Raw genomic sequence first — 16526 nt, 5'->3', positions numbered from 1 at the left:
CCCTCTTGGGCTCATAGATGTTTAAAGCTGACATTGGATCTTGTGGGCACTTAGTCAGTTAACTGAAGCAGTCCCTAGTACAGCTTCCTTGGTCTGGACAAATGCAACTCTAATATGGCTGATCACTGATGCAGGCTTCACCGTTCCAAGTGGCGACCATACCAGCTCCCTGTCACATGTGTCCATGGGAAACACGTGTATTTTTCTGTTCCCAACTCTGGGGATGCAGACCAATTCCAATTTAGACATTCCTTTTGTGGTCATTAAATGCTTAGCAAACCCATCTCTTTCCTTTAGGTTTCTCAGGTAGTGTAGAACACCAGTCTACCATGTCCCCCACACTGCAGGGGACATACATTAAGCCTCTGTGTGGTTCCACAGAAGCCCCAGTCACTAGCCATTCAGTGGAACTCATCATAGATCTCTCCAAAATTCCTCTTCATAAAATCCTCTTCCCTCAATCTCCAAATCTTCTATACCCCAGATACGAGTGAGGGGCTTAAAAATAACCTAATCTATTTTCAATGATTTCCTTTGACATGTTGATGTTTGTTAGCTCATGTTGAAATGTCCGTTATTTTTTATCTTAGAATCTCAGCTAAAAGTTCCAATTTAGTATCCTGATTATCCATTTACTGATCTACTCTAGCTACACACACAAACACACACACACACACACACACACACACACACACACACACACACACAGAGAGAGAGACATTAAGGACTCAGGACGTGAGAAGAGGCTACCTGGATTAAAATCCTGATTGTTTCATGTAACTAGTTCTTTGAGCCAGTCCCTTATCCTTTTTCTGCCTTATCTATTTCGTCTGTAAATTGAGTATAATAATACTCAACATTGTGGTTCTCATGAAGATTAATGTGATAATATATAACAAATGATTAGAAAAATATCCAACCCATATCATAAACAATGTACCTTTAGATGTAACAATACAATATAATAATTATTAATATAATTATTATAAACATTCTCTTTATAACTTATTTGTTTCACTTATGTAGATTTTCATATCACTAAATATTCTTCTGTACCTTGTAATTGTTGTACAGTATTCAGCTGTATGAATGTAGCATAATTTTCAATACAAAACTGGATGCATGTATCATTTCTAATATTTTGTCAATGGTCATCACTGTGTTTATCATCTCTGTTTTCCCCTTAGAATATGTTTACTGAATGTGAATTGCTGGATCAAAATGTGATTATTTTAAGGCATTTAATACATATTGAAAAATTATCCAGCAAAAAGTTAATATCACATGTATATTATATTTTTAAGATTATCTTAAAATTCTTGCCAGTTTTCTACTATAAGACAGTGATGTAAGTATATGGGTATCCTTGGTAGATAATGAAAAACAGTCACAAGATGTTCTCTTGTCTCCTAATAGAGTGTGCCAACGGATTTCTGAACACTTTTTTTGGACCTAAGAATTAGCAAAGCTCATTTAAGGTTAGATGAGGAGAAATTCAATATACCTTCAGAAAGAGGCAGTTCCAGTGACATAACTACACTGCTCATTCTTTTTAAATGTAAAAGAAAATGAAGTAAGAATGAGCAGTAGTGGCTGTCTACTGTCGTTCATTAGCTGATACTTAGATTGAGTTGCTTTAATTATGTAAATGCATCTAGTAGACAGGTATTAATAAATTTCTATTTAAATAAAATAAATCAAAATTCTGCTTCTCCTTAGCATATTATATTTTAATTAAATTCCTGAGCACAATCAGTAACTGTGAAGTTATACAGTTGACAAAATCAATCACTGAGGAGTATAAGTCTGCTAGATACTAGTCTAATATAAAGCACCTGGTAATTAGTCAGTTTTAATAATAGATTGAAATTTTCAAATATTCTCTTTTCATGAGAAGAGGACACTGTGGTGCTCATTTTTAGTATTCCAGAAAGTATTATTATAAAAGTATGCCATTTTTATCAAAGTCTCACAAACTCACCAATACCTGGCTTAAGGTACTTCCTGTCTTAAGGAATAAGGATATCAATTTCTTTTTCTTAAAGATGTTAATTTAAAATATTCTATTTTGAAAAAGTCACCTTCCCATGACATTTTCTTTTTGTCTCTCTCTCCCCCCTTCATGTGCGTGCATGCGCGCGCCCGCGTGCGCACACACACACACACGCGCGCGCGCACACACACACACACACACACACACACACACACACACACACACACACACACACACACACACACAGAGTCCATAGTCACAAAGGCATATAATTCCAAAAAAACAAAGTAAATATTCACCCCACCACCAAATAACAGCCATTGGACCAACCTTATAAAGTAGTGGAAATTTCCCTAATTTCAGGAGTGCAATATGATTTGTTACATTTTTCATTTTTTTAATCCTTTTTAAATCATCTGTAGTTCCATAACTCACATCAATGACTTCAGCCTGAAAGAGGAAAAAAGACAAAAATAAAGCGTTGGAGGAGGAGTTATAGTCAATTGTCCATATAGTATGACAAAATTATTCATATTAATTTGAAATGTCCAAAAGAGAACTAATTCAATCCCTTACCCTGTCCCAATCACCATAAATATTACCTTTCTACTTTTATGATGGCACAACAATTCTTCTGGTCACCTGGGAAAAGGTGTTAGTTGTTTGTGTTTTGCCCTCTCTCTTCTAAGCCAAGTACATACCAAGTTTATTCCTCTAACAGACCATCAAGTTTTGTATATTCTACATGCACGTTTCCAGGATTTGAGTCATTTGTCAAGGTACTGCTAGATTAAATTCCTTAAGGTTCAACAACAATCATACCATTCTCAGGCTTGAAAAAAATCCAAGATTTCCTATTGTTATCCAAATTAAGTGCAAAGTCCTCTACTTGCATAGTCACCATGCACAGCTGCTCAGATTGCTGTGAGTGACAACCCTTGGGTTGTGTAGAATATAACCTGTACAAACACATGTGCCAGTCTGGCATTCTAGGAGTTTAGAATATGGTCTCAAATTACCATTTCTGTCATTTCCCACTACCTCCCTACAGTTACTTTATATTCTATATCAATATTACTCATTTTTTTAAAGTTCTCTCTTGTTAATGTAAAAATTTCATGCCTTTCTGGAGATTCTAATAGGAATCCTCTGGTGTAGTTGTCCCTTTCGTCCTCCTTGAAAAGTGCTAAACTGCAGGTTCTATCAAATACATATTTCTATGAGCCACAATGATTCCTTTCAGCTTTACTTTCCATAATTTCCTTTATTAAAATAATAGTTGTTATGCTTTCCATAACATAAGACATGCAGTTTCAAACTACAGCATAAAAGGAGTTAGTGGTAGCAAATAGTGAAAGAAATGAAGATATAGAATCCAGATTTATAACTTTCCACCTTTACCAGTTGAAACTAATGCATGTCAACCAATTTTATACAAAGGGCTTCCATAGAAGATTCATTTCAAGAAAGGATTCTGTTTCTAGAAGAACACGTGAAATACCGAGAGACTGGTAAATCTAAATCTGTTAGAGAAAACATCTCTAGCACGAAATATTTTTTTATCCATCTCATTCTTCCACATCTGTAAAAACTCTACAAATATGTTAAGGTCCATTTCAAACGTTACCTACCTGATGAATTGTATTTCTCTGCTGCCCATTTATACATGATCTCTCTCTACTTTGAATCCTGTAGTAATCTGTTTCTACCTTAACGCCCTCACTGAACTCATTCCTTTGTACATATATCTATTTATCAGTTTCAGTCTCCAATACAAGGAAATTCCTACATGGAGGGCCCATCATGCAACTCATATCCCCCAGGTGTCCGGCACACTCTGTTGGCTCATCGGCCTTGAATTAAAATGATTACAACTTATACAATACCTCTGAAAAGTTAAGCTGTACTTTCAAATGGATTTGCCCAGCAAATCTAATTGGTAACACTTCTGTCAGAATAGCTTTTCATTATAACTTTTCCTTTATTAAAATGTTATTAAGTCAGTGCCTTCAATGCAATTTTTGAGTTTGCTGATACCATTACCATATAAATAACTGTTGATCTATGATTTTAAAAGCCTGATTAAATAAATGATCACATAATATTAATTATTGCATTGCAAAAATGAGAGAATTCATATTTTTTATTTCAAAACTACCTACTAATTTGTATTTGTGGTTCAATGACAGCATCTTAAAACAGGTCTGTTACTCAATCGGTTATATTAATCAACATATTGTTTTTATATTTAGTTAGTAGAGGTTGAGAAAAAACCTTAATGGTTACAGAGGATAAAGGCCAAACTATGACTTTTTGTTCACGTAAATACCAGAAAGGTATGGTAGTTACAAAAATATCAATTTTGCAAAAGACATTTACATTATTGGAAAATATCAATAGCTTGAATCAACAATGGCAATTACAATTAAAGAGCTCTTCAACTCATCTCCTAGAAATAGCTTATGTCAATAGATTAAAGTGTTTTAGCATATGAGATTTTTTTTTCACAAAAATATTTCTCAACACAGGCATCATTATAACAATTTATTTTGGCTTACACACTTTGAGGCTACGCATTAAAAATCAATAATTACAGAAGTCTCAATGTTCTGATAGTTTGACAGGTGAGAATAAAAGTGTATCTTTTGCTTTCAAAGGATGCCTCTGAACCAGCTTCTTTCTGAAAGTCTTTCCTATTTACCTTCAAGCAAGCAAACTGAAAATCACAGCTGCAAGAAAGCACATTGAATTTTTCCAAGGCACAAATCAATATACAATGATATGATAAAATTCCAAGCCATTTCTTTCCACATATTCTTGTCACTACAATGAACCTCTTTTTACTGCATTTATTCTCACACCACAGTAGAAAATCGCCACTCAACCCATTGGGGTACTATGTTTAATTTATGTCCAAATACCAGGGACTAAGTCACATCTTACTGGTTTTCATGGGAAATGTCAAATGAGCAGGAACCTGGATACTTGAGCTATTCACTCTGAGTGCCCCGCAGTTTTTCCAATGAGGACTTCTTTGACAGGAGAGAGGGACTGAGAGATGCAGAGTGAAATGAAACTTAGTACCTTCTAGAACTAAGAAGTTCAGAACTAATTTCTGAACTAAGAACAAGGAACTTAAAAGAAGAGCAAACATTTTTTATCCCATGCTAAAAAAGAAATCAGAGTATTGGGACGACGACAGGGAGTGGTGGACCACACGGAAACGGCTGGGAGGAAGACTGTACAATAAAATTCAACATTAAAATACAATTATCTTCTGTCTCTGATCAAATATGTGATTAGGAGAAATCATAAACCAGACAGTTAGCAATGACTAAAAACCAAAACATTAAAAAGTGACATTCCATATATCAGTGGTTCTATGGTTCCTAATCTAAGTGCCGTAAATCACAAAAATTATTAAATAAAACCATAGGAACATCACTTCTTTCATTTTGCTCCTCCAAAACCAAATCAGGGAAGTTATCTCCTTTTTGTTTAATATGGGTGCTGTAAAATGTTAAAATAAATACATCATTTAGACAAAGATGTTGAACAATGGCATGCTAGTGAGGTTACAATTGTATGATGAAGAATGCAATGTTAAACAGATCAACCTTCAGACTCATAAAAGAGATGTCATACTTAAGAAGAAAACGTTAATGAGCCCCTATTATTTGCCAGGAACCATATGTACAATAAACCATTTTCTCAGATAGAAATCCTGTATTGTCACCATTTAATAGATAAGGCAACGGACAGAGGTGAAAGAATCTGTCCAAGCTCTCTGGTGTCTATGTGACACTAATCTTATCAGAACAGGGCCCCACACTTATGACCTCATTTAACCTTAATTACCTTCTTGTAGGCCTTGTCTCCAAACACAGTCATAATTTTGGCTTGGGCTCAACATTTGGGGCAGGGGGACAATTCAGTTCACAGCAAAACCTAGAATGTGGATTTCTTAGGTACCCTAAAGTTCTCACTCCCTCCAACATAAGACTTATATAATGAAAAGAATAAAGCTATTTAGAAGTTAATAGAAAATAACTTTTCATTTCCAAAAGAGTACTCTAGAGATTTTTCTCCTTGGTGTGAGGAAGAAATGTCATAATAAATAAGGTAATTTAAATGACAAATAAAAGTCAAAATTCTTACATGGCCTGTAAGGTGCTGCATGATCCTCTCTCCACACTGCTCTAAGATCTCATCTCTTCTACAAGGGTGGTTCCAGGGCTGGTGATCTGTGCACTTGCACAGGGACCTGTGCTTAGAGGAGCCCCCACTGTTTAAGTTCCCTGCTAATCTCTTGAAATTCTTTTTTTTCAATTGAAACATAATTGATTATACATACCTGTGGGGTACAAAGTTGAATATGTATACCAGTATACAATGTGTGATGATCCAGTCAAGATAATTAGCATGTTTTCCTTGTGTCCATTAACAAGTTTCTCCCTAACTCCTCTTTCCCTCCCCCTTTCCCACCTCTAGTCACCAGAGTTCTGTTCTCTCCTTCTGAAAGTTCAACACATTAGTATTTTTCCTTCCTTCCTTCCTTCCTTCCTTCCTTCCTTCCTTCCTTCCTTCCTTCCTTCCTTCCTTCCTTCCTTCCTTCCTTCCTTCCTTCCTTCCTTCCTTCCTTCCTTCCTTCCTTCCTTCCTTCCTTCCTTCCTTCCTTCCTTCCTTCCTTCCTTCCTTCCTTCTTTGCTCCCACTTGTGAGTGAGTGCATGTGAGTACATGTGGTACTTCTTTCTGTGCCTGGCTATTTAAAAATACATATCTATATATATTTTAAACATAATTGATTGTATGTAACTGTAGGTTACAGTGTCAAATATTGATACCCGTGTGCATTTCATGATGCTCAAATCAGGATAACTATTATATTCAACATTATACACTGTAATCACTTTTTGTGGCCCTTAACCAACTTCTGGCTAGCCCCCCTCCTCCCTCCCCCTTTCCCACCTCTGATAGCCTCAGTTCTGTTCTCTCCTTTTGAAAGTTCAATGAAGTGATGCAATCCCCATCAATATAACAATGACATTCTTCACAGAAATAGAGAAAAAAAAACAGTCCTAATATTCATACGAAACAACAAAAGACCTTGAACAGACAAAGCAATCCTGAGCAAATAAATAAATAAATAAATAAATAAATAAAGCCAGAGGCATCATACTACCTGGCTGCAAATTACACTACAAAGCTATAGTAAGCAAAACAGCATGGTACTGTCATAAAAACAGATACATGGACCAATAGAACAGAATAGAGAACCCAGAAATCAATCCACATACTTACAGCCAACTGATCTTTGACAAAGGCACTGAGAACATACATTGGAGAAAAGACTACCTCTTCAATAAATTGTGCTGGGAAAACTGGACATCCATAATTACAAGAATGAAACTAGACCCATACCTCTTGCCATAATACAAAAATCAATTCAAAATGGATTAAAGACTTAAATATAAGACCTGAAACTATAAAACTCCTAAAAGAAAACACAGGGGAATCACTTCAGGAAGTAAGACCAGGCAAAGACTTTATGAATAAGGCCCCAAAAGGACAGGCAACAAAAGAAAAAATAAACAAATGGGATTATATAAAACTAAAAAGCTTCAGCACAGCAAAACAAACATTTAACACAGAGAAAAGACAACCTAAAGAATGAAAGAAAATATTTGCAAACCATGAATACAACAAGGGATTAATATTCAGAATATACAAGGAACTCAAACAACTCAACAGTAAAAAAAATAAACTCGGTTACAAATTGGGCAAAGAAGCTGATCAGGCATTTCTCAAAGGAATATATGCAAATGACAAATGGACACATGAAAAAGTGCTCAATATCACAAAGCATCAGGGAAATGCAAATCAAAACCACACTGAGATATCATCTCACCCCGGTTAGACTAGCTGTTATCAAAAAGATAGAGAATAACAAATGCTGACAAGGATATGGAGAAAGGGGAACCTTCCTACACTGTTGGTGGAGTGTAAATTATTGCAGTCATTATGGAAAACAGTATGGAGTTTCCTCAGACAACTACAGATAGTACTGCCATACAATCTAGCAACCCCTCTGATGGTTATACACCCAAAGGAATGGAAATCATCATGCCAAAGGGCTATCTGCACTCCTTTGTTCATCCCAGCTCTATTGACAATAGGCAAGTGTTGGAACTTACCTAAATGTCCATTGACAGACGGCTCAATAAGGAAACTGTAGTATATGTACATAATGGAATACTACTCTGCCATAAAAAACAGTGAACTTCTACCATTTGCAGTAACATGAATGAGCTTGGAGAAAATTATGCTAAGTGAAATAAGCCAGGTACAGAAAGAGAAACACCGCATGTCCTCACTCATAAGTGGGAACTTAAAAATAAACAAACAAACAAAAAAGATACAACAATCACAATAATTCACTGCACTTTCAAAAGGAAATTCTTAATAATTTTTGAACAAGCAATTTCCATTTTGCATTGGGTCTCACCACTTAGGTAGCCAGTCCTGCCCACTACTGTCTACTACCCCCAGCTCAACCCCAGCAACTGGCCGTGCCACGCATACTGCCCACTAGAGTCTTGTCTTTAGCTGTTCCCTCTTATTAGAAATGCACTCCCTCCCCCAGATCCACTTGAATCATTCCTGCCATTTTCAAGTCTCCCCTCTCAAATTTCAGCTGTCCAATTCTGCCAATCATGACCTTCCTTTTCAATACTGCAATCATCCCCGCCCAAGACAGCACAAACCCCTTTCCTCTGATCTTATTTTTTCATAGCATGTTTCAACTTCTAACTTCTAACTAATTCTAACCAATTAACCTTATATGTAATTTTCTTCCTTGTTATGCTGTTGTCTGTCTTTACAATGTTTAGGATCCACTAGGGCTGAGGTCTTTGTTCTGTTCACTGATTTATCCCAAACACTTTTAACAGTGTGAAGTAAATAGTAAGCAAATATCTGTTAAATAATTAGTGTTAAAATAAAAATTTTAACAGCTTATATGAGGTTAAAAAATTTTTTCACCTGTTAAACTAACAGTTTATATAAGGGTGAAACATTATCTCCAAAAGAAATCAAATGGCTAATGCATAAAATGGTTAAAGCAAAGCAAAATTGTTTATACAGTTACCAGCTAGGGAATCCAGCACCCCAAAGCTCAGCACATTCCTCACTTCCTATGATTCTTGTGACAAGAAGGGTTATGGCAAAGGCCAAAAGATCACCTCTATATTCTTTGCAACTAGAAACCGAAAATGTGAGACTTAGGAAAGTTATACCTTTTCTCTTTCTTTCTCCTGATATCATCTGCAGAAAAGATCATAAAGACATCACCAAATGGGCTAGATTTTGCTTCAGGGACAAAAGATTTTGCAAAGTTGCATTCTACTTATAGAGGAATGAAGAAACCATCCTTAGCAGAAGTATTAGAAGAGTAACTAAAAGAAAAGGAGAATTGCCATTTCACATAGTCAGCTAAATTAAATACATGAAACAATCACTGGAAGTAAATAAGTCAAAGAAGTGTTGCTGGGGCAATCCATTTGGTGGTGGCCTGGGCTGCACTTCAGGAACACTCCAGTGCCATGTTTCTTCTCCACCTTGAGGCAGCCAAAATTATTCATGCTTATGAAATGATTAATGCTTTGAAATTCTTCAGACTTGACATTTTCAATCACTCCGAGCCCTCCTAGTTCTTCTCGAAGAGAAATTCAGAATGTACGGTATGTTTGAAAAGCCTGCTTTGAATAAAACAGTAATTTTCTACTCAAATTCAGAAATTCTAAACCTAAGCATTTCTGATAATAACAAAGTACAGTATTATCACAAATACTGTTCACCTAAAAACAAGTTTTTACTGAAGAAACTTACTACTATACAATCTACTTAGAAATTCACTTTTATAATCTAGCTTTTGAATCCTCTTCAAATTAAAGTGCTTTATATTTATCAAAAACCTATAAAATCAAAATGATCATCCATGTTTACCTTTTTCCTTTCTAAAAAGTTTCAGTATAAGGGGCCGGCCTGTGGGTCACTTGGGAGACCGTCGTGCTGACAACACCAAGTCAAGGGTCAAGATCCCATTAACCGGTCATCTTTTTTTTTTTTTTTAAAGCTTCAGTATATTAGTATTTATAAAGAGTTAAAAATTCAGAGTTTGTTAGAATTTTATTAGTACCTCTTTTTCAAGTTCACTTGAGGGTTTTCCGTCATGGACATTATGAAGACCACAATGCATTAAATCATGAAAACCAAAGTTGATTCCTGCCACTCCTGTGGCAGACATCACTAAGCAATCATTACCTTTTCAAACTCCTTCTCAAAACAGTATTCTAGCTAACCAAAACTAATTAGATAAAGCTTGGCATAAGCAGGAGAGATATTTAAAATATTTAATAACTAGTATAGCACAAGTACTAATCCATTAAAATGGACTCCCAACCAATCAGAAGAAACACTGGCTGGTGCCCTAGATTTGTACACCCCAGCTGAATTCAGTAGTAGGAGTGAGAGGCACAATCCATTTCACTGACTTGGTTGTAAAGAATCAGATAAAGAGGTGTCTTCTCAATTTTATTACTTCTTCATTATTGTAATATATACACTTGCTGAAAAAAATATTTGCTACAATGATAAACTAAATTCAATTCTTAATGGCACAGTGACCATGTTTCAATAGCAGAGATAACAAAGATAAGCCAGAGCTGCTATTTGTCTTGGCATATAGAAATTGTCTGATAAATTTGCATAATGTCTTCACTTTTACAATTTAAAACATAATGCACATCCATCTAAATGATGAAAAAATTAATTTAAAATTATCGTATTACAGAAATTTAACTAAAGTGAGACCGTTTTGCCAGAATTCTATTTCCATATTTAAAGTCTACAGTATCCAATGTCAATAGATACCATAATGCAAGTTTAGAATAAGACTGCACACTGGATTAAGAAAATACAGATTGTCAGAAAGAAAAAAAAATCTTTAAAGCTTCCCATAACTGAATAAATAGTTCCTTAGAGCTAAGTTAGCTATTCATTTGTATTATTTGTCCAACATTTTAAAAAATAACATAATCAGTCAGGATATGTTTCCTTTTAGCCATTTCTATGAAACAGTCACTTTAAAAGCTGAAAATATATCTTTTAAAAAAGAGATTATGAAAAACATGTAGAGAAGTAGGAGAAAGAAAAACAAGAGTAAACAGAATTATGGAAACCCAAAGAAGGTAGTATTACAGAGATAATTATTTCGTTTCTTACAATATGTGCCAAAATATATTCTAGTTTCTGAAGCTGTGAAGTGACATGAACTGAAACATGTCCCTTTCATACAGCTTACTCTCTCTCACTGGGAAGTCAACGAAAAAAGTAATCAAAGACATTAACAGTTTAGAAAACTTTCAATTGTGATATGTGCTAAAGACAATAAAGCAGGGGTCATGTAATAGAGTGTGAGGAGGAAACACTTTTTTGTGTGTGTCTGACCGGTAAGGGGATTGGAACCCTTGGCTTGGTGTCGCCCGCACCGCGCTCAGCCAGTGAGTGCACCGGCCATCCCTATATAGGATCCGAACCTGTGGACTCGGCACTCCCAGCACTGCACTCTCCCGAGTGAGCCACGGAGTCGGCCCGGAAACACTTTAATAAAGAAGTCAGGGAAGGCATTGCTAAGGAGATCACATCCAGATGATGAGAAGCCATGCACTAACCTAGGGAAGACCTTTTTAGGCAGCAAGAAGTACAAAGTCCATAACAGAATGAGGAACTCTACCAAATAAAACAAAGACATATTTCATGTTAAGGAGTAAAACGTGACTGTTGGATTTTGCAATAGGAAGTTATTGCTTTTTTTATAGGAGTGGGGATAGAATAAAGATAGAATTTCAGGAAATTTATCAATGAAGTAAAGAACAGCAGTTATGTGGTAAATTTGAGATGAAGTTCAGCTGAGAGATTTAAGATCTGACTATATTTGGTCGACAAGTCCTAGAATCAAAGAAGGTATAGAGAAACTAGATCTAGACTACTCTCAACATGAGAATTAATAAAATAAATTGGTGTAAAAGAGGTTAGTCTTACTCCATTTATATTTACATGAATGTCAGCAATAACTGGTCACAAGAGTTTCTGCAACTTTATCACTTTTTCCATGCTTAACCTCTTTATTATGTTTCCCTGAAGTAAACTTGGAATAAGACTCTGACAAAAAGCAAAACAAATAATAAACAACATATGCACTGGATGATTGCTTCTGAGAGAAGCACCCTGCAATGAAGCTGTGAAACCCAATCGCCTCTCCTAGGGTGAAGGCAGAGGGCAATGGGAAAACATGGTTTCTGCACTGAAGGTCCAGGTGGAGAACCGGTGGGCCGGCCAGACCTAGTTGTCTGAGGAGCAAGATGGTTTATATACATCAGGTAATTTTAGGAAATTCTTAAAAAGAACTTACCTCTCAATCTTCCATTAGCTCTGTTGAGAAGATAAATTTTATCTGCCTGTCTCAGACCTTGGGAAATCTGAAGGAAACTTCCTGCCCTTTCAATGCTATGATTGACTTTTGAGTGGCTTCTGTGGCCCTAGATGGAAGAGGTAGGGGGTTTGAAGGGGACTCTGAGTGCATTTTCACTTTTTGCCCCACAGCAGTGTTCTTGGTTCTGTTCATCCCACACTAGTATTATGGCCATGTTGTAATTGGCAATCTAGTCCGTTGCCTCTTACTGAGTGCTGGGAGGTTGTATGCTAGTAAAATGGCAATCTGGGGGCCGGCTGGTGGCGCACTCCGGAGAGTGCAGCGCTTGGGAGCGCAGCGGCGCTCCCGCCACGGGTTCGGATCCTATATAGGGATGGCCGATGCACTCACTGGCTGAGCGTGCTGTGGGCGACATCACGCCAAGGGTTGCGATCCCCTTACCGGTCACAAAAAGACAAAAAAAAAAAAAAAAAAAAATGGCAATCTGGGGTGAAAAAAGGATCCCTAATGTGTAGCATTTGCAATTTTCCTTGGTTTAAAGATCTACCCTATAGTTGATTTTAAACTACCAATAGGGCATTGCTTCATGAGGAATTGGGGGGAGATATCCAGAATTAGGAAAGATGCATAGAATCAATTCTCATTAGCAGGAATGAGCTGGCTTTAGCTGGCTCTTGCACACCAGTGGGAAACTTATGTGTGGCCTTCTGAAGTGGTGAGACCATTAAACATTTTGCTAGCTGGTTGAAATCAGAAAAGAGATATGCATTAGAGATAGGGGTTGAAGCTTGTGCCTAGGCTTTGGTAGGGTGGGAAGAGTCTATCTAAAGGTAGATGAGAAAGATGTGGGCAACAGCAAGAGAGAGACAAGAGCAAAAGGAGGTTCACAGGAAACCCCAGCTGTTAGGAAATTAAATATAGTGTATGTGCATTTGTGTGTGCACGTGTTTGTTGTGAGAAGAATTAAACTGTACAGTACTGTTATGACATAATGTGAAAGGAAAATAAAATTAATACTTAACCATTTTTGTCCCGTGCTAGACATTTTACTAAGCAGATTCTAGCAATTGTTTTCAGTCTATCTTCAAAACATTTATATTTGGTAGGTATTTATCACTATTTTATACATGAGGAAACTGGAGCATAGAATATTCAAATAACTTTCACAGCAGTATCAAGCCATACATTGCTTATCTACATACAGTTTCTCCTATTAGATTGCCAGCTGCATGTAGCAGGATCAAAAGCTTTCTTATATCAGTGTGTCCCTTGTGATTTGCATATAAAAGACACTCAGTATACATTTGCTGAACATTATGTTGAATGTTTCTTGTTATATTAGTGAGACCCAACTGGCTGAATTCTGTATTAGTCAGTTAATCTTTCCATATTAAATGAAAATAAAAGAAATAATAAATTAATAATCACAGAGCACTTTATTTAATAAATGATATTCAACTTATTAAGGTAAGAATATTGATTAAGCTACAAATTCACTTGAGAGAATTCATCCTGGAGGCCATGAAAGTAATATGACAGAATTTTTCTTCTTCTACAAACAGGAAAACCAAGGTCTATTGCAGACCCATGGAATTACCAAATGTGCAGTTAGCTCTGTTGGTTAAGATGTGCTGATGAGAACACCAAGGTCCAGGGTTTGATCCCTGTACCAGCCAGTCATCAAAATATAAATAAATAAACAAATAAATACAATAAAATTAAATCAGTTGGATTAATTTATTGAAATAGTGCATAAACCTAAGGACCAACTTTTCCACAGATCTGTCTAGTTCTGAAAAGACTAAATTTGCAGAACCTACTGAAATAAAGTAAATCTTATTTGTAAACTACATACTTAAATAGTAGCATTTTATAGAAATTAAAATAAAAGTTAAATCTGCTTGGAAAGTTACATTATCACTTAACTTTGTAAGTGGCGTGCTTTAAATCAAATCAGAAATAAAAATAAAAACACTAACACTAGAATTTTCCATCAAATAATAATTATGGGAATTCAGAATCTTTAGAAGTAACTTTGGTCAAATTAAAAGTCTGTATCCAATCACTTTCTCACTAAAAATGCCACATTCGCTCTGATAAAGTGGGGAAAATAGTCTGTTGTATTTTAACCACTTGGTTGAAATCAGCTAGCTCTGTTTTAAAACTTTTATTTCATAAAATAGGCTTTTGTTCTTTTTCCCAGGTAGAAAATGTAATAAATATTTAACTGTAAACAATACATTGTGTTAAATCACTACTGTATTTGTAAATGCTTCTGTCTAAATTTTAAATTCAGAGAAAAAATATACTTTAAATATGTGGAAACTAATCCCATGGTTATTATCCTCAAATAAGAAAGAAGCAATTATGGAATTGTTTTTGCTAACCTAGTTTGTTAGTGAACAGAGCTCATCAAACCAGAAACAGAAGACCATATTGGGCCAAGGGATTTTATGCAGATTTTTTAAAAAATAATAATAACAGCTATATAGAACTGTGTTCACAGTTATTTATCTCACACTTGTGCATTGTTGTCAAAAGATGGATCCCAGAAGAGAAAAAGGAGGGAGGCAGATAAAATGCAATCTCACCTTCACCACTGAAAAACTGTTTCTAGCTCACATTTTTTGTTTTATTAGACAGTAGCTGCACCTTCATACCTAGACAACAGAAGTTTAAATAATACAATTTCATCCTACTCTCGTAGCTTTCTGATATTTTTATCTATAACTGGAATCACTCAAAGTCAAGTGTATATAGTTCTACCTTTTGCCATAACACTGATAAACTTGCTTTTGTTTGAAAATATTAAAAATAAGAGAGAAAGACAAAGTTTTCCTAGCTATGAAAAACAGACAGCTGATTGTAAGTCATCTAAGAATTGCATGCAGTGCTTACATTTTTTTCTCTTTAAGACTTTCTGACAAAATATTTGATACAGTGTTTAGATTTCATGCGTGACACTACTGTCTTGATATTTTACAGATAAAGACAAACAATGCTTTTCAGGCCCAAGCTGACATGATTTATCATTCTGTATTCATGAATAAAACAATTCATTCCTCATTTTCTTTTTAGCTTTTAGTTTTAATTAAAGAATAGAATCAGAGTATTTTGTGTACTTTATTATTCATTCATACTTATCAAGGCATTTCCTTCCCTAACAATGAATATTTGTCATGTTAAACAGAAAATGGAAAGATTATATTCTGACAATATGATAAATATGATAAAAGTTTGTACTTCTAAATCTTGATATATAGTTCTGGTATTTTCTTAATTTCTGTCATTGAAATGTGTCTACTTTCTATCAAATAATAATAATGGCTAACATTTATTGAGTGCTCATTGCCAGGAACTTTACATGGTTTATATCAATGCTTTCCCACAACAATCACTTAAGGTATTATTATTATTCCCCATTTACAAAGGAGGACAATGAGTCTTAGAGAACGCAAGTGTTCAACTTACACTCGTGTAGCAAATAAGAAAGGGTGTTAGTCTGGGGTCCTGAACTCTGCTCTCTGCAGAATAGGGTGGTAACAAATATGTTAACAATAATATATCTTATAAATAGTTAATGAGTTGTTGAAAATAAATTTCTCCATAAAATTGCATTATTTGGTTTGATTTTCATACAAAAATAATTCTTTACAGAAGGAAAACATCCAAAATCCATAAAATATATAGGAATAATAACAAATCCCCTATTCAAAAAGAACATAGAAGAACCAATCTGACCAACGTATATTAAATATTAATTGTGTGCTTTGCTTTTCTGCATCTGCCTGGGTTTCACAAAGGACACACAAAAAAATCGCACAGGAATTACATAAAAGCCACATAAAATTGACTAGACATTGTCAGCATTCATTACCAATGTCTTTAACCTTATAATGATATTATGGTTGATAGTTACCATTTTATAAAAATATAAATCACTGTTTATTCCCTGAAGCTAACCTCACTCATACTAAATTATTTATGTATCCATTTTAATATGTATTTTGCACCCGACAGGACAACTCTCCTTAGGACCC

The 16526-nt window shown here is 35.3% G+C and overlaps 1 protein-coding gene across 1 annotated transcript in view; it reads right to left on the bottom strand.

The window, feature by feature from the left end:
* NAALADL2 (N-acetylated alpha-linked acidic dipeptidase like 2) overlaps positions 1–16526 on the bottom strand; it is a 757732-nt gene that overhangs the window by 536631 nt on the left and 204575 nt on the right. Inside the window, exon 4 of the mRNA XM_063104553.1 lies at positions 2324–2443. Within this exon, the coding sequence (XP_062960623.1) occupies positions 2324–2443 (120 nt within the window). The remainder of the gene's footprint in view (positions 1–2323; positions 2444–16526) is intronic.

This window comes from Cynocephalus volans, chromosome 1, assembly GCF_027409185.1.
Source record: "Cynocephalus volans isolate mCynVol1 chromosome 1, mCynVol1.pri, whole genome shotgun sequence".
In the NCBI taxonomy this organism is placed as follows: Eukaryota; Metazoa; Chordata; class Mammalia; order Dermoptera; family Cynocephalidae; genus Cynocephalus; species Cynocephalus volans.
The sequence above is the reverse complement of the archived record's forward strand: the minus strand, read 5'-3'. Positions and strand labels throughout refer to the sequence as shown.